Genomic DNA, 27,534 nt, shown 5'->3' with positions numbered 1-27,534 from the left:
ATCATATTAAACCTCTGATAATTCTATATACCAGGACTTACCTATCTAGCAACCAGGAGAACTGACAAAACTGAATAGTGCTGAAAACTACAGAGCTTTCTGTGCAAACACTGGTGATTCTAGAGCACTGGATACATGATCAAATTCACTGCTGTTCATCACTCTCCTTAAAAATTTGGAGGTTTGGGAAGAAAAAAATCTTGAACCTCAAAAGCTATCTATTAAAACCACTTAATTCTGAAAAGTGGCCACCATCATTTATGTTCAAGCTGTCTAGCCTGGGCTGCTTTCACATTCTCCCAGCTTTTTCTAACAGTCACATTTGGTACAGAAATTTCCAAGAAAAGTGAAGTTTTGAACAGAATCCTTCCTGTTGTTTTGGAAATGAAGATTTCCAAAATACTTTTAAAAAATATATAGAAAGGAAGGTTTATCAAAACATCCTGGCCAGCTCCCAAACCTCCAACTTATTTTGCCAGCTAAAAAGCTTGAATACTTTAAGAGGGCTGACCTGAAACTAGGTTTGAAGGTTTGGAACTAATAGACTTTGAATGGGCACGAGGGGGGGAACCCCCACAGATGCTCACACATTGTGCTGCCAACCCTCAACTTGCATCTCTCTGAGAGCAATAAATGCTCTCTAGTAGATAAAATTAAATGTGGTTGCCTTAGTCCTCTGAGGGCCATGGGAATGTAGAGGGCCAGCTAGATTGCACGGGCTGCTGAAACAGACTGAGCTTGTCATCTGCAAGAGGCTTCACAGAACAGGTGCTGGAAAAGGTGTCAGGGGCCACCAGTAGAGGAGGAAGCTGATGCAAGGCATTCTGGAATGGATGAATGAAAATGCTTCACTGAAGCACTTCTGAACTGTGAAGCAGCTGAAAATAAATGGTGAGCAACCTGGGAAAGCTGTGCAGCTACTCTAGAGAACATTGAAACACATTCAGGCCAAAACTCATTATTGTGAAAGAGGGCAATACCGAAAAAAGGGTCACAAAGATGATAGACAATCTATGTGTGTTTGTGTGTGTGTAAAATTGCAAACTGCCATATTTTTCGCCCTATAGGACACACCGTCCCATAAGGCGCACCTAGTTTTTTGGGGGGGAATTAAAGGGGAAAAAAATTATTTTCCCCCTAGGAGCGGGGCTGGGGCAGGGGAAGCCCGAGCTTCCCCCGACCCCAGCCCCCAGAACAGGCAACTCTCCGCAAGCCACGGGAGCCCAGTGCGGGCTCCCACGGCTTACGGAGATCTGCGCGAAGCCTGGAGAGCGAGAGGGGTCAGTGCACACCGACCCCTCTCGCTCTCCAGGCTTCAGCGAAAGCCTGCATTCGCCCCATAGGAGGCACACACATTTCCCCTTCATTTTTGGAGGGGAAAAAGTGCGTCCTATGGGGCGAAAAATACGGTGATCATAATCAGGATTAACTTTCTGGAGGTAAAAGCTGTTTGACAGTGGGATGGACTCCCTTGGAAAGTGATGTACCCACCACCATTGGAAGTTTTTAAGCAGAGGTTAGATGGCCATTTGTTGTGGATGCTTTAGTCTCTCAGGAACTGGAGACCTGACTCCAGATTGTGAATGAAGTGTTCAGATAGCAGAGACTTTAAACGGACCATCAAAGGAAGATCACTATGAACAAGACCATTTTTGACAGTAATAATGTTTGTGATATTCTATCTGTGTTGAATTATTTTCAGATGTCCTTATATGGTCGCTGCAGCAATTATTTTCTGAACTTCTCTCCATTAACCTTTTGCTAACTCTCTTTATGAAAACAGGAATATTTGCTCAGAGACCTTATAGGTGGCAATATCAAGGAAACCACTTCGCTAGGGAGTTTAAGGTAGTAATACTAACCTAAGAAGTAAATCCTATTGAATTCAGTGAAGATTACTCTCAGGTAAATGGGGTTAGGATTGCAGCCTAAGACTCAAATCCTATATCTATTTGTCTGGGATCATGCTTGTAGTATCATTCAAACCTCCTGCCTGCTTACACAAAACACAAAAACCCTACTTTATGTGTAACAATAAAACTGCATATTAGAATGCTAAAAACTCATAGATAAAATTGGGTATATAGACCAGAAAGCCGCCATAGCTGGATCAAGGAGTGAGAAGGTACTAAACCTTCCCTTGCAGCTGTTGGTTAATACATTCAGAAAATGCACAAAAAAGAGAAGTGAAGAAAAGCATCCTAGGTAAAGAGGAAGTTAAAATCCAAGAAGTATTCAGATATGCAGTGGTGGTGGTGATGCAAAAATCTATGTTGGGAAGCAAAGTTCAAGGACAAAGCCAACATGGGAGGTTGGGTGGGATGAGTACTCCTGCGTGTTCAAGAAACGTAGAAGAGCCTGACACACACAAAACTCAGTCACAGCCAGTGCATTGTATGTAAGACCCAGAGATGAGTAGTAACATTACAATGAGGAGTGACTCCCCTGCAACTCCATGTCTCTGTGTGTGTCTCCCCCCCCCCCCAGTGTTACTTTTTAATTTGATTATTTTCTCAAGAGGACAAAGGTTTTATACCCCACATTGATTAAAATGGGATAGGTCAAGTTACAATTGCTTTACAGGTCTGGTTTGGTCTATAGGCTGGGCTAAAGAGGGCCAAAACGTATAGAGAAACTTCCGTTTCCAGATACAGGTTTTAATCACTAGTTTAATCAGACTCCCAGTGTGACCTTTCCCTCCTAAGACTTCTCAGAACTCCACAGAAAACTTCTCTTATTTTCCTATCTTCCGACCACAATAAGCGTGTGGGAATCGGAGATCGTGTTGGGTGGCAGCTGTGGGCAAGATGGCACAAAACAAGGGAAGATGGGAGGAGCTGCTTTCCCAATGAGTGGGAAAGTCGCCCAGTTCAAAGGCACAAGGGACCTTTCCACTGGCACTTCTGCTATTAATTAAAATATTTCAGTGGCTTTGAAGGGGGGGGGGAGAGAAGAAGAAAAGGCACTGAACTGACTGCTCCCCACCAAGATGACATTGTGACTCAGAAAGAAAAGGCACAGAGCTTTCTGCTCCAGCATTGAAGGGCTGCAAGCACATCTGAGCAGAGGCCAGGCTCAGGTGCTAAATGGCTCTCAGGGTCATTCTGCACCACTGTACGATAAATATGTGTTTGCTTCTCATTTGCTGTGCACAGACATTATGTCTCTGCCCCCAATCCAAGGTCAAACTTCTGTTGGCCAAGAATCCAAAGAGCTGCTTCAAGCTCAGACAAGAGGTTTCTGCTAACCTCTTTGAATTCTTAAGGTTTTTCCTTCAAACATCTGAATTTAAAATCCCTGTCAGTTTTGAAAGCAGCTTGGTGCATAGCACCCAGGGAACTGTGGTGGTAGGGCAGGGGGATGCCTGCAGTTTGAGAAAAACAACTCTGGAGCTTCGTTGGGCTCGCGGAACTAGTTGCATGCTTCTTTGGACAAATAAAGCGTACCTCAGAAAATATGACTACTTCCTTCAGACGGTGTGATCACTGCTGTGTGAATATACTTCCACAAGTGTTACAGGCACCTGCTTGATATTTTGGTGACGTAACTAGTCACGGGCAAAACACCTCTTCCACCTCAGTCCAGTTTTGTAAATATTTTCCATCTTTTTTAAAAAAAATAATAATATGGAGGTTATGCATGTACCTGCTCTATAAATTCCTGGGCTGGAACACACAAGTTTGTTTTTGTTTTTGTTTCTTTACAGAGTGGAAAATTAGGCAGAAATGAAACAAAATAAGTGAAACTCAAGAGTACCACTTTCCCCACAGCAACGCCCCCCACCATTTGATGATTTTTTTTTCATTAACACTTAAAAAGCAAACAAACTCTAAAGGCTAAATGCCCCCCCCCCCCCGTTCTGAAGAACACATCTAACCACATCTGGACTTTAAAAGGAGGCCAACAGTTGCACAGATACCCTCCCTCCCCGATCTGTTAAATGCCAGCAGAGTATAGTGCTACTGGCATTGGAAAGGGATTTGCAGAAGTATCTCATGAAAGTCAAAATGTATTTTGTGCACACTTTGATTAAGCATGCCGAAGGGGCCTCAAGACGGCAGAAAACACAACTAACCGCTACATCATGCCCGGACTATGGAGTCACCAGCCATGAACAATAAAAGCACACCCATTCTGTAAAAGTGCGCAGGCCCGACACATTCCCAGGGGTCAAGGAGGCCGAGGCCAATGTAAGCATTGTGGCAACAAACAAAACACTATTAGTAAACCATACAGAGACAGACATGTTTTGGGGGGTAACCTAAGCTTCTTGGCAAGGAGTTGTGAGGCACTGTGTGTCAGAAAGGGGACAGGTCTTGAGCTTGAACGTAGGTAGCCATCGGTATTGGCTCTTTACACATTCAGTGCTCTGACAGCAGCTGCACTGGTGTCTCGTCCACATGGCCTGGCCAGGAAGTCATGGAATTTGGAAAGCTCCATTATAAACAACTTCAGAAGAGCTCTAATCCTTTCCTAATTCAATATGCCGCCTGAGAGGCTCTGACATACACTACGCAAACCGATTCCTGTTACACTCTGTATGACCTGTCAACCTCCAAATGACCCTTGGTATATCATACCCTGCGAGTGACAATTTTGGTTCTGCCTCGCTTTTCTTTGGGCAGGAAAGCTTCAGTCGGGTGAGGTTTGTTGGCTAGGCCCTTTCAGTTCCACTCAGCATTTAGCAAAACAAACCAGAGCCCCGTAGCTAGGTTCAGGCAAAAAGCCTTTTGTGCAAGGAGTTCTTCATCTCCGTCACAGTAAGCCTTCCTAAAAATCAAGAGCACACATTTTCAGGCCTTCCAAAACAGAGACAGACTGTTCGCTTGGCAAGTGCGTACTCTCATCTGGGGCCCGAAGGCAAGGAGATCAAAAGAAAGGGGGGCAGGGGCAAAACAGAACAGGGTTGCACGGACCCGTAAGAGGGAGGAACTTCAGAGAACTTGCAAAATTACCTCCCCTAGAAGGGGGAAGTGGAGGAAGGTCGCTCCAGTGATCCTCAACATTGATAATTAACACAAGCTTCTTGCACTCCATGAACAGAAAGAAGTGACTGGTATCAAGAGTCAAGATCCAAGTCACAGAGACATGGGAACACAGGGAGTTGCCTTCAGCTGTCAAGACCACTGGCCCACCTAGCTCAATATTGTCTACACTGACCGGCAGAGCTCTCTGCGTAGCGTAGCAGACGGCGGTCTTTCCCAGTCCTGCCTGGGGATTGAACCCAGGGCCTTTTGCATGCAAACCATTTGCCTACCATTGAGTCACAGCCTTTCTTTAAGATGCACACACCTGGGATGCAGGCATTATGGGGAGCTCACATTCCGATCAATACCTTCTGAAAAGGATATCCATATCACAATACTTGTGCACCCTTTTAAAGTGAAGCAATGTTGTCCAATTTGGAAAAGCCTCCAGGAATTCAGTTCATATAAGCAACATTTCCAGTTACCCAAGAATTCGGAGCATGGTGATCGCAATGCAACAACAATTCCCACATCTATCAGGAGGTACACACAACAGTCAGGGAGGGGAAAACCCCCTTTCACGAATCCTTGTATAGCTGGAAGGAAACAGCTCAATTCATCAGCATCACCTCCCAACTTATGCAATCAAAGTGCTCCGTATGGTTAGTGTCACGAGACAACGAGAAAACGTTTTAATTTTGGATGTAACGGCCTTTCAGAATCTTCTCACAAGAACACTAGTGAATACTGTGGGCATGTGTAGCCCCTTCTCCTTTTATTTCAGCTGGCTTGCTTCTATGCTAAATAATTCAATTTTAAGCTGCGCTTATATGCATACTAACTCCAGAGAAAGCCCCAGTAAGCACAGTGGGCAGAATTCAATGTAGTGCTAAGTAGGGTATGTGTGGGGAATGAAGTCCATTTGTGCAACAAGACTTCCCCTCCCCTCCATGCCCCCCCAAACCTGTTCTGTGGGTTCCACCAACCCTTCGGAGTAGATTTAGGGGATATGAATATAAGGGAGGGAAGTCCCATTGTGCAAGCTGACCTCATTCTGTGCATGTAACAACTCAGTTGAATTCCACCCAGTGGGGCTTATTTGCTTCACTCACGGCAAAAATGGCCTTGCCAGAAGCACTTATGCTCAACAATGGGAAGCCCTTGTAACATGCCAGGTGCACACGTAAAGGGGTGCACTTTAGACTCCAACTGCAGATTTTCACCTACCTTTGGCTTAATAGAGACCCACAGGAGGCAATTATTCAGGCTCTTAAAAGCAAAAAGGCATTTTTGTGATAAGAAAAACAAACCAAACAGGAAGAGGCATACAGCCATTACCTGAAAGAGGGTCAAACTGTCATCATTCAAGATGCATCTGGGAGGTGTAGTAACTAAAGTAAAACACAAAGTTCTCATTAGGTAAAGAGAACAAGAAAAATATATAAAGCTCATTTAGCAAAGGGTTGGGGAATGAGAGGGAATAGGGGGGGAGGAGAGAGACAGAGGTGCAGTCATAGCTCACTAGCTGTGGCAATTAAAATTAAAAGACCTAGATGGTGACAGTAAGCCTGGAGAACTGGCATTTAAAAAGTTATAAAACATAAATCTGAACTTACATAGATAGAACGACATCTCTGGATCTGCAAGCTGGCTTTTCACAAAGTTCCTCAGAGCACCAACTGTCAAATAAAGCATGAAAATCGGTGTGTGGATCAAAAGATATATTGTGAGCAGCATTCTCTTTACAGCACTGACCACATCTCCTTTGCTGCAGTGCTTAGAAAAGAAAACCAATGTAGTCACTGTTTTAAAGACACATGGAGAGGACAAAGCAAGAGGAGATGTCTTCATTGATCAGCACCTATTTTAGGTTCACCAAAAGGAATTGTAACATCTGTCTATGCTTTCAAGCTTCATCACTGCACATTCTGTCTCTATAGCTGGAAGTCTCCTCCCCACACTATGAACACCCCAACACTGAGACTTCAATGATGGGGAAAAAATTATCATCCTAATCAAGATCTGGCTTGGTTTCCCCAATGCAAAGTCTCAACAGTATGTTCCAATTCTTCTGCCCAGGAATAAATGAAGAAACTTCCCTTACAAATCTTCTGTCTTATATTAACTGCCAGCACAAACCTGCTCTGCCCCCAATGAGTATTCAAAAGGGTTTGCTTCCCTGAAAGGAATAACTGAAGTGGTGTTCAGTTTTGCTATCGGAGACCCTCACAAACGATTTTTCCAGGCTTTGCTAGACTGAAAGATAGATGGCGTAGCTAGGAACATGGCTGCTTCTAAATAGAGCAAAAACCCAGATTCAACACAAAGCAAAATGTCAGGGGACTGCCATCGAAACAGGGAAGGGAAGCAGAGGGGCAGTTGTGTTACAGTAAACCTCCGAAAATCTTGGGAAGCAGTTCCTCTTCCTGTGGTGGGGAAAGCCACACCTCCAGTGGGGAAGAGGGGAAGGGACCAGAGGATGCTGCTGGGAGCCTCAGCACCACTCCTGGTCAAGCCAGCCAGGAGGGAACCACGCTTCTTCCGTCGCCCACCCTGCGCAGAGGTGCAAAACGCAAAGAAGGAAGGAAAAGGCTGGGGGTGACTGAGCTATTATGTTGGGGGAGGACCCGGAAACGACCACTCCCAGATTCTGCTAGCGATTGAGGCAGACATGAACTTGTGGTTCTGCACTGTAAATAGTTTTGCACCAAAATAAAACCTGTAAAAGACAGTCCTGACTGATTACTCACGAGCAACCACCATTGCCATCTGACACAAAAGAATGAGAAACACAAACAGTAGTTACCCACAGTCCTATCTGCCTTCTCCTGCCCCCCTTCAATATTCGAATCACTTCCCTCAAAAGGTATAGGCAACAATGGTAGTGTTTAAGTGTACAGCAGATAAACCAGCCAGCTATCTGTACAGCATTGTGTAACACCTCCTATCTGGTATGTTCTACCTGCCCCAACTCAGGATCCTAGGAATACAGGGGCTGACGCACACATCTCACGCCAGCAAGGCAGAAGATTCTGGATCTTACTTTAGTCAGGCCTGTGCAAAAGAACTATCACTTTAGAGTTCCCTCTCACCAGCCTAAGGCCAAAGGAGGAGCAGAAATTCATGAGGAGGAACGGACATCTAGTTCCGTAGATGGAGACAGATGCAAGGCAGAAAGCATAGTTGGGTGTGTGCCCTGCCATGCCGCAGGAAGTTCTAGCCTTTTGCTATTTAGAGGTGCAGGAAGCCTGGTTTTGCTTTTGGCCCCTGGCACATTTAAGAAGAGTGGTTGATTCAACTTCTCTTCAGTGTTTCCAGCTCCTTTTTTGGGCTCTGGTTGAAACTACACTAGACCAACACCCTGTTGTTCAATGGCCTCATCTGGGCATGACTAATGCAGCGGTAAGTGGCCTGGAAGATTTGTCCTCTTTAGAGCACAAATCTCAGCCCTCCTTCATTCAGATCACAGTGCTTGAGTTTCAAGCTTTTAAAGCACCGCCCAAATCAAACAACTAGAGACATTGCAGTGTAACTATCTCAAGTCACAAACCTTAGCCTGGGAGCAAGGAACTTTTCTCTATTTCACTGCACCTTACTTGGGGGTGAGGCAGAAGCTGGGAGGGAGATACACTCTTACCTGTTTCACTGGGATGGAAGAAGCCCTGCAGAATATGACGATCTGGGAAGTAAACTCTCAGTACCACCTAGTTGAAAACAAAGAGCAGGAGCCTACTCAAATAAACCTAAACCATGGTCAAACCAGCTCTGCCTTTGGACAAGACTAGCTCATCCTGAGAAACTTTTCATGAATGAGCAACTGTGACTAGTTGACACTATATTTGGGGCTTTCAAGATACTTGAAAGGGCTATTTTAGAAACCCACACTAACAAGAAGTTGTCAGGAACAACAATGGATAGCTGGGGTAGCACGCTAGCTAAGACTGAGTTATTAATCAGGATGCTCCTTGTTCAGATCTTACCTCTGATATTAACTCACTTGGTGACCTTAGGCAAGGTGTTCTCTTTCAGATAGGAAATACTAATTATGACACCTTAGCAAACTTTTGACACACTTAACACAGTATATAAATGCTAAGTACTATTATAGCTTCATTCTGGGCTCTACCACTGTTCCAAGAGAGCTATTGATCTCAAATTAAAGGAAAGAAATGGGGCAAAGAACCAGGGGAGCAGAACAGGCAGGATTCCCATCAAACCTTCAGGTATAAGAATCCTGCTAAGGGCACCACTAAAACCGGCTATCCCTGTTTGCCATTCATTTGGTTGTCCCAGAATGTAACAGAAGATGGTTCAATGATGCCAGTAACCTGAAGTCAGTACCTGAGAATTTACCATCCACTAACTACCTTTCTGTTCCTCACTTTGTGAAAGACCCAAAACAAAACATTACCTTTGGATAGCGCTCAAGCTTGTCCTTCAGCTGAGTTTCTCGCTGTGCTCGTGTCATCAAGGGAGATTCTTCCAAACGCTTCCTAGGAAGAGGGGAAGCTTAGCAAGCCAGTATAGTCACAGATCTATACAGCCAGGGGCTGCCACTCCACACAATCTAGTAACTATCTTATCTGCTTAAGCTCCATACATTCTCCTTCCTGCTCTCTACCTCTGTGTATGTTTGTCTAAAACAAAGCACTACTACACACTCCCAAAACAAGATTGCAAAAGAGGAGGATCTGAGAAACTCTGCAGCAAAATCATTTTAACCAAACAAATCTCAAACATATTTGAAAGTGGCTGAACAATTTTGGTTATGTTCAAATGTTTGCACCAGCACTATACATTTATAACAATTTAAGATTAATGTTTGAAATAATGCATTTTGTAATTTTTACTTAGTTTGGGGAAAAGTCTGCTGGTAACAGCCTTGCCAGATTTCCCCCTTGTGGTGTAGAAAAGAAGTTGTGACAAGCGTATAAACTGAAACTATGCAATATGTGTGCTCATATTTTGAAAACTCCTCACACAGGTACCCCCTGTGCAATTTCCAACTATTCTAAAATCATGGGGAGGTGCAGTGACAGACTGTGCAGTCTTCAAGAAGCTTCAGCCTTAAACAGAAAGCTCAATTCAGCCTTCCCTATGGTGCAACAAATGCCATACCACAATACCAAAGGAATGATTGGAAGTTAAAGAGGGAAGTTTGATTCATTTGACATTTAATTCAAAATGTTGATTCACCAAGACTGATGAGCGGTAAAGGATATACTGTAATCAGAGAAGTTTAAAAACAAAACGGCAGATACAGCTCAGAGGTGTTCTTACACAGATTTCACAGCTCCACAGTTTAATTGTTTACTTTAAGAGATGACACAGCACTTTTCATTTAAATTACTTTACTCCTTCACTTTCTTCAACTATTTTTTTTAAAAAAAAACTTTGCAAAGCTGCAAAGAAAAACCTCCAGTGAAACCATACAAATATTCACAAGCTTACGGAAAGATCAAGCTAATCCTTCCATTTGTGCATTAGTCCTTCCATCTAAAAGTTTGGTGTTTTTTTTGGGGGGGGGGGGGGAATCATGAAAAACATGTATTGAAACGTATCACAATCCAGACTACCTTCACTTGTGTAAACACCATTTGCCTGCTTTGTGACCCCCCCCCCATTGTTGCACACTCTGTGTAAAGACCAATTCACATGCAGGCTTTGTTCCAATTTCTAAAATGGGGCAATCTGTTATCTTTGCAATGGTCAGTAAAGTTTACCTCCTTGTCTTCAGATTTAGTTTTTTCCTTCCAAAATCCAAGTACAGTATCGGTGAGATCTAATGACAGCCTATGTTATAAATACGTAACAGTATTGGGGAGTATATGAGTAATGTGACAACTACACACGCTCATGTTTATCCCAAATATTATTCAGGAGTGGCAAGGCAACTGTCAAGGGATGGGGAAATGTAGAATCCAACTAGGTCACCCTAGAAGTTTGTGGAAGAACACAAAAATAAGCTGGCACCGGGCTCATCCCTCCTCTCGTTTATATTGCCTGATCCACAATTGGTGTAATCTCCTTTCTTCCTGTGTCTTGTGTAATCCCATTTCATTGCCACAGCAGATGAAAATTTCAGTTTTAAACTGGAAAATATTGCCACAGTGTAAAAATGAGAGGAAACAGAATTCTGACATGGATTTGCTTTTTGGCTTAGCACCTGATGACTTGCATTGTGATCAAAGGGAACTAAATGGGATTGCCAATATATAAACAAAGAAATCATGAGCTTTGCTGTCCAGTCGTCTATCTTTTTTCCAGTGTTTATAACAGAGGCATCTAGTAGATGACATAAAGTGTATCAAGAATTTCTAAACAACTCTGTGACCTAGACACACTGGCTAGAGGTACTGGAAAGCAATAAGGCTTACGAAACTGAAACATCAACTAGGAAAATAGCAGCCTAGATAAACCTTCAGCCTTGCAGGAGGCAACTGTATTTGTCAGCTCCTTAGAACAGAGGTGTATGCCTGGAATAACTACTACAACCTGATCTCAGCACTCACAAAGAAATTAATGTTTTCCCCCTTTCGCTTAGAAGACACATTTCCCATGCCTGTAATTTGAGCAAAGAAACAAAAAACCCTTCCCTATCCAATTTCAATGAAATAGTTTATTTATCATATTACAGCTTCACACTAACTTGGAAGTACACCCACTAAATTCAGAATATTGTACTTTAATTCTTCTAAGCATCATGCTGAGTGGTGTCTAATTTTATGCTAATTTCCTGAACTCTTAGGGAAATATATTAAAACACCATCTAGGACAGGTGAACGTACTTGATTATGTGGGAAACTATGAGAAAGATTCAAAATCTCAAAGAACATGGGTGACATTATAACAGCATGTAATTCTCCCAGATATTAGGCCAATGCAGACCTATACTGTGATATGCTTTGTGTCAGCAAGATTGTGAAACAGCCTGTAGGTGGAATTAGCTGTGTTAGTCCATTGCAGGAAAAATAGGAAAGACACTTGTGGCCACTTAAAGATTAGCAAATGTATTATGCCATAAGCTTTTATGGGCTATAGTCCACTTCACCAGATACCTGAAGTATAATCCTAAATTATAGGAATATACACACACATATGGTGGAGAGAACTATAAATTGTAAGGTCAGAAGGAAGTGAAATGTAGAAAATACAGATGGTGAAAATTCCGTTATTGTCAGTGGCCAGCCACAACATACTACAGATGGAGTGACTGCATCACTAATGAAAAAGAAACTTACCTCTCATTCTGGAGCTGAGACAAACGTTTCCTCACATCATCTACAGTCACCTCAAAGAACTCATCTGGAAGTTCTTGTGAGCCAAAATCCAGTGGCTTCTGTAGATCTGGATGGCACAAAATTGGCTCTCGCTCCAGATGCTGTAAAGAACATAGGAACTGAAGTTCAGATGACTGGATCCAAGAAGGCATGGAATCAGCTGAGCACATTTACATATGTAAAATTGTGCTTTTTGGGGGTGTCCAGAAAATCCTGCCCAAAAGCATTTGTTCGTTTAACTATAAAAAGGCTTCAGAATTACAGTAACTTTCAGCTTAATCATTCCCCGTGTGAATCTCTTTCGTGGTCTTAAAATAGAAATGGAGAAGGATTTTATCTGCTCTGCAATGTGAGGTTAGTTCCCTGGTTCATACCCCATAAACAAGTACTCCTGTACCTGTAGATGTGCAAACCTTTCTGAAACACAGTTCACTCATTCCACTTACAAGATGGTCTGAAGACTGCTTTCCTTCCTTCCTTCCCACTGTGAAGCCGCTAAGAACAGCTTCAAAGAACAGCACCGGGTAAAGGTGCTTTTAAAATGCTGCGGTAAGTGGTTGCACACAAAGGAACAAACAAAGGGACATTGTATGGAAAAAAATATGGATGCCTCCATGTGCTGTTGGGGTAGCCATCTTTTTTACTGTACAAGGTCCCTTTGTGCCTACACAATTACACAGGAAGCAGTGGGCAAAAAGCCTCTTTCTGCAGCATTTTAAAGCATTTTTACCCAGGGCAGCAGAGCAGCTGTGCTTTGAACTAAAGCTGCTAGGAGCCATAAGAAAGAAAGAAAGAAAGAAAGAAAGAAAGAAAGAAAGAAAGAAAGAAAGATCTCATAAATAGTACAGCTGAATCTATGTGATTTTAAAAAATTTAAAAGTTATTTGATTTCATTTACCCCAAATTATTATTTAAATGCAATCAGTTTTAAAAATCCGCACGACAATAGGACCGACATGTGAAAATGGGATTGGGCAAACCTTCTTAGTTGACACACAATAATATAAGCTTTAATAAGGGCACAAGGCACAGAACACATGGAAGTGCACCACCTCAGAATTCTCGCTTGAATACAATGCCAAAATCTCCTCAAATGTGCACAGCTTGCACACTGAAAAGAAGGCTTCTAACTGAGCTTTCTCATGCAACAGGTTTGCACAATCAAGCAGGTTCTGCTGTTGATTGGGATGGTTTACAAGCAAGTGATCCTCCACTGTGAAAATCAGAGATGATACAAAATGTGCCCTTCTGAGCTTCAGAATTAGTCTGTTAAGTAGCAATCTCTGCCTGCTTTATAGCCTGAAAGCTGCTGCCACTCCTCCTTGTCCACATCAGGTATGTTGCCCATGGAGAACTGATTCAGTCAAGATTGCTATGGAAAGCCTCCATCAGTTTTGGGGAGACTGAAGGAACTCGGAAATAGTTATGCAGAAGTGACAAGCATGAACAAGAGACAGATTTCACTGAACCCAGCACTGGTGGCTTATAGCAGATTATATAGAGAAGAAGCATCAAGGCTATGCAACTACTGAACAGTGAACTTGACATTGATACCATGCTATATGTTCAACTGGAAGCAGAAAGACTTGGGGCTTGTGGGAGCTGGTTATCAGCTGCACCCCACACACTGGAAGAACCTGCATCTGCAAGTACCAATCTACATCAGAATTACTACAGATCAGAGATTTAAACAGGAAAGTTGGTGAAGGATGGAGGGGAAGAGGCTTTGTTGCCACTGCTGATATAGTCTCTCTTTTCAGTTTCCCCTCCATGCATGCATAAGATTCCATTCAGTTGGCAAACAGTCCTGCTAGTTCTGACAGAAAAGAGAAGGTGCTGCACTGCAGAGCTACTGGCTGACACTCTGTAAATCCAGAGCTAAAAAATGATGGCACCACTTGGTCTGTATTGTTAATAGGCTGCTTTGAAGACCAGCATCCTTGACCATCAATGATCTGCTCAGCCTGGCCCCAGACTCCGTGAACTTGGGACGTTCCTATTTATAATTGCCCATACCCCCCACGCTTCATGTCTCTAGCACATCCCTGTCTGTGCCCTCTTTCCCACCCACACATCCCTGGCCATCTACTGTCCTATCTTATTCTCACTTCTCTGCAGCATCACCACCACCCCTCCCACCCCGAACAAGCCCTCTGGGAATAGAAGGAGTCTCTCTCAATTGTCAGGAGAGACAACACAAATTACAAGGCAAGATTTTCTCTATTTGTGGGCACCAGAGGGTAATTTGGGAAGTTAAAAGAGTGAGGTTGCGTGGGTGGGACCCTCAGCTACTTTTAGAAAGTTGAAGAGAGTTAGGTCTAACTAGAGGGTGAAGGAGCCTGATTGTAGCTTTCTCTGGGCAGAAAGCACAAGAAGTACCCGTGAGCTGCCAATCTGTCCTCCTTCAAAGACTACTGTCGCCTTACGCTGGCTGTTTAGGGACTGGCAGAAGAAGCAGAATGGATAAGCAACCGCCTTGTACTGACAGTCTGGGACAGCCGCTAGGAGCAATTTACTATAGAGTGATGTAAAAGGGTCCTTTGACACCCCATCTAAAACCTACGGTCCTATTTCCACACCTCTAACCTCTACACTGGAAAGATCCAATCAAAAACTGGTGTGTGTTTGTGTGGCAAAGACAGCTACTACTCCTAGCAAAGTCTGGAGGAAAAATTAACTCCCACACCACAGATTCCCTATGTGAAGAAGAGAGCCCAGAATCAAGAGCCAGCTAGCATACTGGCGGAAATTCCTGGTTTAATCCGAGAGACCAAACTATTGCACCTACTACAGGATCACACAAGGTACAGCAGCCTCTCTCAACCACTTAGGTCTCCAGAAGTTGTTGGACTACAACTCCTATCATCCCTAACTACTGGTCCTGCTAGCTAGGAATGTTGGGAGTTTTAGTCCAACAACATCTGGGTACCCAAGGTTTAAAAGGCAGGCTTAAAGTCAAGGTTCATTTGGGACAATATAATGGGACATTTCACAAGTGTAACATCCCTCTTACCACAGTTCTTCTTCCATCCTTTAATGCCCATTTAAAGCTGTGCTTTTATGCTCTACTTCAAGATGGAAGAACTCTTTAAGCCTGGCACACTAACTTCTCCATCACTCCAATATCATTCTCCCATGGAAGCATGAAACAAAGTCTGATGATTCCCTGGGAGACACATTTTTGCTCTTTTCCTGGCCTTGCCAGCTCTCGGCAGAACAGAACAACTGGGGGGGGGGCGTGTAGGGAGAGCACTGGGGGCTGGTGGGTCAGATTAGGTCTGCAGGCCAGAGGTTCTCTATGCCTGCTTTAAGATCTTCAGGTCTTTCCCACCAACTCAATACAACTTGCTTGGTATAAAATTCTTCCATAATCTGAACTGTCAACATTTGTCTCTTCTCTCAGCAGCACTGACTGCTCAATAACTGAAGCAAATCCCAGAAGGGCTCTGTCTAGAAACAAGTAATTGACTTGAGGACAGAAACAATGCAACACATTCCTCTCTACAGACTATTAAACAAACCCAGGACATTGGCAACTTCCAGTGTGGCTAGGGAGGGCTGCCAAAAATGGAGACAAAGGGAACAGGACTTTTTGAATACCAAGCTCTTCCAGTAGATCTTCAATATGATGTAATTTACAGCGTCAACTTTCAGCTTCGGGTGTACAGTTGTAATAGAGGGGCTGATGGGCAGCACCACAACTCTCAACACCATCATCAGTCAATGCCTGGAGGGGCTGCATGGTCTGATCATAGCCTTCAGAGAAGGATGTCAAGAACTAGCTATGATGCTTGCATGCAGGTTGCATGACAAAAGTTCTTCAGTGGTCATTTTGCCTGAGATGATTCTTCAATTCTGGAAACCGCTGCAAAAAGCACTTAAGGGAGTAATAAATGCGAAACTACTAGCCCACGTCCACTCTCTTCAGTACGCATTTCCAAACCAAAACTCTCAAGAGATCCTTTGCCAACAGTATTACAGGCCATCCATTCGCCCAGTGCTTTGGCCTTGTCACTCAAACCTACCCTTTACACTCCTACGTATTACTGTGGTCCACAGTCAAAAGGGTGGCAGGGATTGCTGTGACGTTAAAGCAAGGTGGTGGGGCAAAACCAGCTCCTCTCCCACACTGCAGAAGTCTCTGATCTCTAGGGGAATTTGGAGCTAAGCTACCTTCTAATAATTAATGTTTTGACATCAAAGTATGGCTGGTCTGTAAACCATCCCCAGCCCAGAAGTGGAGGGACGCCGGCACAGATTTTATCCAGCCTCTTCCATCAAATACAAAAAACCACACACAGGCACAACATTAATGGGAAGATTCTTTTGCTAAAATGGACCTTTGATGTTTAAAAATAATTTGTTTTGTTTTGGGGTTTTTTTCTTCTTCCCCCTCTGGACTGAAAAGGGACAAAAAGCAGATGCCATGCGGCCAGCCCCATTCTGGAGCTGCTGATGAGAGCAAGGCAAGGGAATGGAAGGAATGGAGGAGGGAGCACAACGTAATCAATCAGCGGCAAAGGCACCCGAGATCAAAGGGCCTGAAAGCAGCCGTCAGAGTCGCACGCTGTTTAGCATGAGGGAGGGAAGCTTCCAACAGAACCTGCAGCTGCTCCCAAGACACCGCTCCATTGGCCCTGCTTTCCAACCTTTTTGGCATGTTGATCCACAAGTCCAATTTACTTGGTATGCATGGTGACCCACAGATTTGTTGTCACATGAATATAAGGACCTCAGGTCTTTGGCAGCCATCCATTTTGTGCATTTTTAATGGCAAGTTTGCCTAACATGTAATCATTACTCGAGCTGTATGGGGGGGGCGGAATTAACTTAACATTCCTATTTATGTTGAATCTGTTCAAATATTACTCGCTTACAAAGTTGTTCTTATTTTGCTTATGGGAATATAAGGACACCAAGCATCTGATTGCAGAATGTTGCTTTGTAAACTAAGAATTTCCTCTAAAAACGTACCATTACACAAGTTTGTCAAGGGTGTCTAGGTTGTTGAACAGGAGGTTTCCTTAGCTACAGGCAAAACCATGTAAGAAGAGTTAAGGCTGGCCTCAATCCAAGTATCAGAATTGAACAAAACCAGCCAACCCTTCAGCTGCATCAACAATTAAATCATGGTCCTTTTCTAGTCCCGGATGCCAGCAAGGTAGGGCAGCATTCAGTGACACACTCAAGAACCAGAGGTCACAAAGTTATGAGTTATGAGTGCTCATAGGTATACATCACCTTGCCAGGGAAACGTTTGCTTTCTGTATCAGAAGGTACACAGGGGAAAAAACCGAGGGCAAATCATATCCCAAGCACATCAGAAAGATATGCCTAGACTGGGGCAGGGGGAAGGATTGGCTCAATTTCACTTACTGGATTGGTGTTTCACTTACTGTTCCTAATTATTTTCTTTACTCATTTCTCTTGGCTAGCTCAGTCAAAAAGGTCACAAGAGACTAAAACTTCAGGAATTCCACAACAGGAAGGTTTCAGAAGAAAAATGTAGCAAAGTCAATTAAACTATAGTAAACCAGAGGATAACAGCAGTTGCTGCAACTCGACTCTCATTTCTGGAGGACAACCCCAATAAGATCTCAGGGTTATTTCCCCCTCCTGATGCATTCGGATGCTAGAAAAGCTGTGAAGAAGCAGAAGTCCTGCTGAGTTAAGGAAGTCAAAGAACCTCTCAACTATGGAATCCATTCAGAGAACAGGAGACAACACCAGAGGAAGCTTTAGTAAATCAAGATCCATTCCAGTTTCAGCAGAAGAGTGCAACTAGCTTCATAGTCTTCTGCCACTGGTTGTGAATGTACAGTTCAGTTTCTGTGCTTAATCCTTCAGTCTGCACAGCAAATCCCTAAGATCTGTGCTGCACTTTTGACTCAGCCCTGTCACTTTCACCTAACTTCACTGGTTCCTAACAACTTGGATTTCAAATGCACCAGATAAGGGCTATAAATTCCCACTTTCCCACCAACTTATTCCACTTTGACTCTTAATACATCAGGTCAATCAGGCCGAAGATCAAACTCTGCCCAAACTATGTGACGTTCATCAACATCAGAGGTTGTAGGCCAGAGGTTTACTGTAGGATTATGGGAGTGGAACTCTAACAAGCTTCCTCCATCTCTTCAAAAGCCAGTGCTAAAGGGGGACAAGCAAAGAAAACCCCGCCTCCCCAGAACACTGTAAGAAAGCCAAACCTCTACCTCTTTTTGTTCCTTTAGCTTTTCTGGGCTGTTTTTTAGCTTCTTTGGCTTGGAAGGCCCTCCAGGACTGGACAGAGATGTTGATAAGCTTGGCGATGGCACATCCAATACAGAAGAGCCACCACTCAGACGTTGGCCACCACCTACAAAAGGGACAAATGGGGAAGGCATCGAAGGAGAATGGCAGGTCACTGAGCTGCTCTGAGATTCTGCACTCCTGTCCTGCTTATCGGTGCTATTGCTGGCAAACACAGCCTCATCGCTGCAGGTCGAAGTTGCTGGGGAGGCAGCTGTATGTGGCACAGGCAGACCCCCTGGCTCTTCGCTGGAAGGTGACCTTGCTGTCAGATCTTCAGAAGGATATTCACCACTTCCAGCTTCTGCGTGGCCAGAGGTGGTGGACTTCTTTTTGACCACCCTAGACATAAAGGGAAAGAGTGAAGCAGTCGCTGACAGTGGAAATGTTGATTTTTTTCTTATTCACAAACAGCTCAGGCTAAACAAGTTTCCCAAGTCATTTCCTCAAGAAAGGAACAAACAACAACTTCGAAAAATCTGGGCACATAACACGCCACAGAAGCAATGCCTAAAAATAAATGCCACTCTTTACATGAACAAAAGCAGGCATTTTGTCCCGGGGGCTCCAATTTTGGGACGATAAGACAAGCAGGAGTAGGTTAACAAGTTGCAGATCACAATCCAAGTTCACTGCGCCTCTTAGAGGAAAAGAGACCAGCCCTACCCACTATCCCACCATTTTGATCAGTTGCATAATGGACAAAGAGGAAAACAAGTCAGAGCTTACGGCTAATAAAAGTGACCTGAACTAACAGAATACAAATCACAACATACAGATTTATTAATTAACAAGAGTATCCCTATCATGCAGTCCAGAAAGTAGGTCAGGAGACATAAGTATGTACAGACATACACAGGAAAAATATCACTCCCCTACCGAAACTATGTGGTCAGCCCACTGCAGGAAAGCTAGAATCAGTCTTTTCCTTTAATGATGAAGTGGCTCTTGGAAAGATAATGTGAAAGGAGCAACGCCACATGTCCCAGGCTAAGGGGTGTGTGACTAAGGTAAATACTGGAAGACCTAATCAAGAGTTTGAGTATCATGCCTGAAATTTTAATTTCAGATACTCAGATGTTGCATTCTCCAACACCTGAAGCTGCATGGAAGAGGCAGAAATGCTGCCGCCACCACTAACCCCCCAAATTAGTTATTTCAGGGTTCACAAATAGTTAAGTGTTGTATGTTTTAAGAGCTAAAAGACAGCAAACTCAAAATCAACAACTTCAGATTCATGTTAAAAAGTACATCAGCAAGATGGGAAGACTAAGTTTTTCACTGCCGGCAAAAGGAAAAAAGCAAGAGAGCCAGGAAAAACTCATGGGGATGTACAATATGGCTACTGGTGTTAAGAAAGCCCTGCCCCACATCCTTACCAATCTCATCTCATGTGAAGCTAGTCCTCTCTTGCTTATCTCTATTTATAGGGAGGGATGGATAAGTCAAGGATCGGGAACCAGATGTTTTAGAGACCACATCTCCCACCATCCCTGACCACTGGCACTGCTGGCTGCGGCTGATGGGAATTGGAGCTCGACCACATCTGGAGGACACCAGGTGACCAATTTCCTGGTGCAGGAGAATGTATTCTGGAACCAGTGAAGGCAAACTTTTCCAGTCAGCTGGAATGCTGCAAAACATGGATATATGGTCTGCTAGAAGCAGTTAAAGGTTCTGCTCAGAGTTTCACAGTGCTTCCTCCTGAGTGAAGCAGACAAGCCATTATGAAGAAATTCCTCCCAGCAAAATTGGGGGGTAAGTGGCAGCAGCTGCAGCTACAGAAAGTATATCTAAGCAGCTGTTTCCTAAAAAGGAAAATCCAATAATTATCAAGGACCGCAAATATTGGTCTCTGGACATTTGCTTAAATGCATCCCTTATGCAAAAAAATAAAAAATAAAGAGGGAAGCAAAGTGCACTAATAGGGAAGACAATTTGTTCTTTCTCCCAACCTGATGATAGCATTGCCTCCTGTCAGACCAAGTGATTTCAGACTTGTCTTCTCCAAAGCAGTTTTCCCAGTTACCTGCAAAAGAGATGAAGGCAGACACACTTCTCAGTTATGCAGAGGCTCAACGCTCAGAACTGACACCAAGGAATAATTTGAGGGCTACCTCACGTACTCTGTCATACTTGTAAGCAGCTTTATGCTATTTTAAATGTGTTGAGCCTGGAGTCAGGGAAGCTTTGCAGGCATAAAAGGTCCCATGTCCAGTTCTTGGCATCTCCAATTGAAGAGGGATGGGGAACCCATGACCAGATGTTGCCCCAGCCAGCATGGCCGATAGAGATGATGGGAGTGCAGCAACATCTGGAGGGCCACAGGTTTCCTACCCTTGAAAGAAAGGATTCTTGGGTCATAAGATTCAGAAAGGCAGGTGTTGCTTGAGGCATTGGATGCCACTGCCAGTCAGAGTAGACAAATCTGGGTTGAATGAACTACTTTTCTGGCTTGGTATTAAACAACTTCCCAAATTCATGTTCAAGGGGGCAACTTCTCATCCAGAAGGAAGCTCAGAAACAATAAACTGCCTCCGCCACCCACCCTGCAAGGGCAAACAACCACCCTGTGCCCTTGCAAGATGGCAGAGTCAATGTCAATCACCTCTTAGTCTCAGCATACGGGTGATCTATGCAGACCCAGGGGAGGGATCTTGTTTATTTATTTGGGGGAGGGGGAGCCTCCAGAATGCTGACATATAAAGTATTAAACAAAAACAAAAATGCTGCAGAGATCAAAACATGGAAAAAGCAAATATTTATTAAAATGAAACCACTGTTGTGACTCTTGAGCTTTAAAAGAACTTAAAAAAACACACAGACAGGTCATTGAGAATGTTTTATGGGCTCAGAGGCTTGTGCCGAGCGACCCGTGATTATGTTCCAGCAGAGGTTTTTTTTTTCTCCCCCACACAAACACGTCAAGCTTTGAAGAGACCAAAGCTCTTCCATTTCCCTTCTTCAGCAAGCCCAGAGATGGAACACATTTTCCAGGCTGGAAAGCTGTGCAGGGTATATTTTGTTATTTTCAGTGGCAGATGAAGGGGGATGGCTGAGAAGAGGGTTTGTTGACTTACCTCATCTCGCATGTAAATACAGACGGGGGAGGACTCACAGGGCTGCTCCACGTATACCCTGCAAGGGAAAGGGAAAGCAGGCATGCCCTATTAAGATAATTCTATGCTGGCTTCATGCCCATTGGAAAAGCAACCTGTCTGATATCTTGTGAGATTTTCCAAGTCTGTCCCAATCCAAATATCCTATTGATGTGGATATTCCAAGCCCAGTCTACATCTATCAGTATTAATGCTCAATTTGCAAACTGCTATTTTCTCTCAAGTTTTTTTGGGGGGAGGGAGGGTTGCTTCAGAAAAAAGTCATACTGAAACCAACTGTGTTACACAGCATCAGGGAATGAATCTTAAAGCACAGCACACAGCCTGACTCAGCTTGCAAAAAAGTCCAATTCAGGTTGGTCTTCAAGTGTTGGGTCCTAAAGGTAAAGGGACCCCTGACCATTAGGTCCAGTTGTGGCCGACTCTGGGGTTGTGGTGCTCATCTCGTTTTATTGGCCGAGGGAGCCGGCGTACAGCTTCTGGGTCATGTGGCCAGCATGACTAAGCTGCTTCTGGAGAACCAGAGCAGTGCACGGAAACACCATTTACCTTCCCGCCGGAGTGGTACCTATTTATCTACTTCCACTTTGACGTGCTTTCGAACTGCTAGGTTGGCAGGAGCAGGGACCGAGCAACGGGAGCTCACCCCGTCGTGGGCATTCGAACTGCCAACCTTCTGATCGGCAAGTCCTAGGCTCTGTGGTTTAACCCACAGCACCACCCGCTTCCTAATCTGGCCCAAAAGACAGTATCCCTCGGGCCACACACCTGACATCAGGTGCTGGACAAGCAAAGACCTGGAGAAACATTGGGAGCCTTAATGTGCACTGCCTAATGTTCCCTGGCAAATGGGACTTGTATTCAGTGCCTTTTAAATTTGGTGCTCAATGCAAGTCCCACTAGGATTTGCTCAACTCAAGTCGAGTTGACCCCTACTGAAAGCGGAGCTTGCAGCTGACTGACGGTGTCTGCAAACCCTGCTTTCAGTGGGGATCTTCCTTTGCAGCCCCACTTGAGTTCAAGCCAGAAAGAAAGAAAGAAAAGAAATGGTAGCGCACTGTGGAGTACCCTCCTGATCCTTTTCTTTGAAGTTGGGTCCTTATCCGATTGCATGGTGGCATCAAGTGACCACCTGGTGAGTGGCCCTGCACAACAGTCAAAGTGACGTGGGGGGAGCTCAGGAAAAATATGGAGGGTGCCTTTTATCATATGTGGTGGGAATGTAGTAGTATCAATTTGGGAGATGATACATAACGAACTGAAAAAAATGTTTAAAATGATGTTTGTTAAAAAACCAGAAGCATTTTTACTAGATATTTCTGATCAAGGACTGCCAAAAGAGAAATGGAAAATATTCATGTATGCGACAACAGTGGCAAGAATCCTAATAGCACAAAACTGGAAGACTGGAGAAATACCTTCGAAAGCACAATGGCAGGAAAAATTGATGAACTACGTGGAATTAGCAAAGCTAGCGGATAAGCTACATGAAAAAGACAATAGTGATTTAGAAAAAGAATGGGAACCTTTCATAAACTATCTGAAGAAACAACTGAAAGAAATGGACTCGATAGCAGGATTTAAATAAACATTCACAACCTTACTTAACAAAATGCATGAGGAATAACATTGTAATAACATTTTGACAGATAAGGAATAGCAGATTGTATCATTTAATGTAATAAGCCAGAGGGGGAAGCTGAAGGAAGTCAACGGGAAGGGGGGGGGGAGAATGTAGAATGATTGTTTGGAAATGATTTTGATACTTGTTGTTAGAAAATAAAACTAGTAAAAATTATATACAAAAAAAAAGAAAGAAAGAAAACTTGTAAGGCTGAGCTTCAGAGGTCAGCTGTGTGCCTACACACAAGTCTCCTCTAGATAACTTCCCTCAGTTTTTGCAAAAAGGGAGGAGCTACTTGAAACCACTCTATGGCTGCCACAGCGCAGTTTACGTTTCCCTTAGGAAATGAAAGGGCCAAAGAAAGAAATGTACAAAAATGGGGGAGGCAGGAAGAGGAGGATGGAAAGGAAAGAGAAAGACAGAAGGAGACACCAAGGACGCAGAATGGAGGAAGGACATTGCAGCAGGCCCTACGGTAGTGTTGGAGAATGTTACGCTGATGTCTGGGTGCATTTTAGTGAATCTGGTGGTTTCATAATCTCTGGATTTTTTATTGTTCAAATAGGGGCATATGGCTGTGGCTATGGGTACAGTGGTACCTCTAGTTGTGGACATGATCCGTTCCGGGGTGCCGTTCGCACCCTGAAAAGTCTGCAACTAGAGTGGCGCTTCTGCGACTCAGCAGTAACATCTAGACCAAAGGAGCGTTTCAGCCCTGTTCTTGAGTTTGTTTAGAATCATTTAAGGTTTATGATTTCTCTATCTCCTTCTGAGGAAACGGAATAGTTCAGTGAAATGAGGTTTGTAGCCGGCATCCCGTTAAGGCTTTGTTCAATTCTAGGTTTTTCTAATTTTTTCCTTAAACTTTTTGATTTGTGGTGGTAGTACCCTGAATATTAAATTCTCTACTCATTGAGGCTTGCCTGGCGGTACCTATATTAAAGTCCTTTCAGCATAAACTGAACACCTTTTTATTCTCCCAGGCATTTTACAAGTTCATTTTTTTGACATTGGACCAGATTACTTCTGCTTAGGTTTTAAATGATGTTTTGGTGTTTGTTCTGTTTTTTAGGGAAGAAACTATTTTCTTTAATATTTTAATTAATACGTAAGTGTTTATTGTCTTAACTCTGTGTGAACCACCAGAAGACATAGCTGACTGAGTGGCTAATAAATGTTCTAAATAAATATTATTAAAATATTCATTTGTTGAGTTCTGTGTGCAGTAGCAACTGATATTGAACGGAAGGCCATGTGTGTTTGTGTTTGTGTGTGTGTGTGTGTGTGTGTGTGTTCTGGTTGGTTAGCAACCCTACTGTAGAAAAAAGGTGTAGATAGAGCTAAAGGCTAAGGCAAATTAGTAGGCCTAAAGGTACCCCCAGCATTTGTGAATATGCTTTGCACCCCTGCCTACAGGATACTTGCCTGTGGAAGAAGACTATTGCTGCTAACAAATTTATACAGAAGGAATAGAGAAAAGTATATCCAAAACCCAGCAAGAAAACTTCATTCCAAACTCCAATTCAATTCCTGTTTAGGACTGAATCAGGCCTAGGGAAGATGGAATGTTGCTCTTTCCTGAAGCAGAATCTGTCGTGCCCAAGTTCAGTTTAGAATTATGAGATTTCAGGCACCAAACAAAAATACTTGGTCGAGACAGGAAAATAAGAGTGCCTCAAAGGCATTCTATGTTACATTCACCAGCACCACAAAATGAATGGTTAGCACTGAGAGGCTGAAAGGAAAGGACCAACAAGATTTAAGCCTAGTGGGACTGGATTTTAAGAAGGTTTTCTTTTTGGAAGGGTGGACAGGAATTAGTAGAATAGCACACCTTCTTAGATTCACACCTCCTATATAAAGTCATGTGGCAAATGTCCTAAATAATAACCCGTAGTTCATTCTCCAAGAAGACAGTAACTGCCAACAAGACACATCCTGGACTATATTGTAGACTCCCATTAGTACCCAACAAAAAATGGGTTTTATAAGGAAGTTCCCAATCTTTGTAGAGATGTCTCTTCAAACTCTATCACCGTCTTTCACCTCCGTTCAGCTACATGGTTAAAGCAAAATAATTCTACCCACATTTTTTTCCAGCAGTGGGGGAAGAATAGTGTGCAGCAGCCCAGTTCACTCAAATGGAGAAAACCATTTCCTGTTTGACCAGTAAGCATTTGGTGAAACAGAAAAAGCGTCATGCCAACATTAAGGGTTGACTGGTACCTAACCAATATTTCCAATGCAGAACATGTTTTATGTTGGCAGATGTGAAGCTATGCTCTTGCAAAAGGAGAAGAATGACACATGCCTAAACTACAGGCTTTGGAAACTGGAACTTACTCAGGACAGTTCTAAAATAACAGTTCTTAACAGTAAATGTCAAGGTCAAGCTCAAAAGAGCACCCTGCCAATGACAAACCTGTGAGCACAGAAGAGGAGCTGCAGGATTCCTAAAAAGCCTTCTCTCTGAGCGTGACATTTGTGTAATAATCCATTTCATTCTATAGAAGCAGTGCAAATCAGAAAGGTGAGCTAAGGATAAGAATTTTCTTCAGGATGCTTTAAATAACCTGCTGCTAGTGGAACCCTTGGAGTTGCTTGTGTCACTGCTAACTATTCCAATGTTTAGCCATCATTGAGGATTTCTGGCAAGAAACATCCTACAGCAGATTTGTCTCCTACATCATTTCTTGCTTTCAAAGCAGGAGTTCTATCTAACAGGTTTCCAACACTCTTTGGATTGATGTTCCCTACTCTGTTTCCCTGAACCGTACCTTGCAAAGGAAGCATTCTAAACTAAGGTCCTTCCTTTTCAAGTTGCCTTACTCCACTTTCCTGTTATTTTCTTCTTAACTTCCACATGATGTGTTCAGAATACCAAAGACATGGTGGGCACTTCCTCAGACCCAAAATAAAAAGCTACAGGGGAAGTATGGCCTACAGGTGACAGTTCTCTGCAAAAGTCAGGTCTGAAGCTGGGATTCAGTTAACTGGCACTGCTAGCGGAAGCCTATACAAGGACCTTCATTAGAACTACAAGGCTTTTTCCCTCTCCCCTCGCACCTTCCCAATTCGCTGGGGGGGGGGGAGGCAGGAGAACCCCCAGAGGAACCCCCAGGGAAGAGGAGGAGAGGGGAGATTATTCCATTGGACAAGCAGAAATGCATGTCCTGATAGAACATTTGTAACAGCATGTTGCTGAATTCCTCCCGACATGTTTAACATGCAAGGCTACATAGGAATGCAGGGATCTGATAGACAAGCTAAAAGGGCCGCCCCTCTAAATCTGGGTAGCCCGGGCATTAATATCCCAAGACTGTGTCTCCCTGATCAAGCCTCTGCAAAAGATGACACACACATAGCCCCAAGAGATGAGATTGTGTGCAATAGTTGGGAGCCAGCAGGCCCCTCCTCCAGCTGCTGCTAATCCATTACGTGCATTCTCTGAGGCAAGCAGACACATCAAACAGGCTGCCATTTCTTTGATGTGCTGTTCTTCAGAAGGGGAACAGCAGGCAGATTAGATTCCCTCATGTAGGGATCTGACAGGGCCTGTAAACATCTTGTGTAAGGACTAGAGCATGCCGAAGGAGGAGGAGGAGGTGGAGCAGTTCACAATAGCTTCCAGACCTTCTTCAGACCTAATTAGCAGAAATGGACACAAGGGACCTGGGGGGAAATTCCAGTGGGTTTACCATACTTATCCCCCTTGTGCTCCAAGAAGAGTTTCAGAACTCCAAGAAAACTCTCCAAATGGGGCTGCCAAAGGAGGATGCAGAAGGGTCAAGCAGCTAGACAAACAGCTGTGGCTACCAGAATCCATGCTAAAACAACTGAGCCAGATGGCTTACAAAACTCAGAAGCACCCCAACTTACACAACGACCAAATGCAGCCAGGAAGATCACCAGCTCAGTTCACTACTCTGCCAGATAACGTATGGCTTTTTAGTGTTCCTAATTTTTTAAAAGCAGAATACCATCCAAATGGCTGCCTTCCCATCCCGGAGGGCAGAATATCCCAGCTGTCTGTCGTGGACTGAAATTAATAATAATTAGAACTTCTGTTAGTGCTTCTCATCTTCAAAAGAGATGTTTCATCAGCACTGTCATACCTTAAACCACAATAAGCCAAATGTCTGCGAAAGAGAAAGAAAAATGCCAGCTGATAAACCAAGCAAAGATCTTGCAGAGAGCAAGAAGCCATGCTCAGGGGGTATGCACTCATCTCAGAAGCTGATAGTTTCATTGGG

General features: G+C 43.6%; 1 protein-coding gene across 1 annotated transcript in view; it reads right to left on the bottom strand.

Annotated features, from left to right (window-relative positions):
• The window catches only part of ASPSCR1 (ASPSCR1 tether for SLC2A4, UBX domain containing), a 64,427-nt gene that overhangs the window by 15,796 nt on the left and 21,097 nt on the right, over window positions 1-27,534 (bottom strand). Inside the window, exons 5-12 of the mRNA XM_081849431.1 lie at window positions 21,619-21,676; window positions 20,494-20,567; window positions 18,463-18,880; window positions 12,209-12,348; window positions 9,379-9,460; window positions 8,605-8,671; window positions 6,584-6,646; window positions 6,306-6,358 (exon numbers count right to left, since the gene is read on the bottom strand). Coding sequence (XP_081705557.1) covers window positions 6,306-6,358; window positions 6,584-6,646; window positions 8,605-8,671; window positions 9,379-9,460; window positions 12,209-12,348; window positions 18,463-18,880; window positions 20,494-20,567; window positions 21,619-21,676 — 955 coding nt within the window. The remainder of the gene's footprint in view (window positions 1-6,305; window positions 6,359-6,583; window positions 6,647-8,604; window positions 8,672-9,378; window positions 9,461-12,208; window positions 12,349-18,462; window positions 18,881-20,493; window positions 20,568-21,618; window positions 21,677-27,534) is intronic.

Source organism: Podarcis erhardii (assembly GCF_964252035.2).
Source record: "Podarcis erhardii genome assembly, chromosome: 2".
Lineage (NCBI taxonomy): Eukaryota > Metazoa > Chordata > Lepidosauria > Squamata > Lacertidae > Podarcis > Podarcis erhardii.
This window is presented reverse-complemented; position numbering and strand designations above follow the sequence as displayed.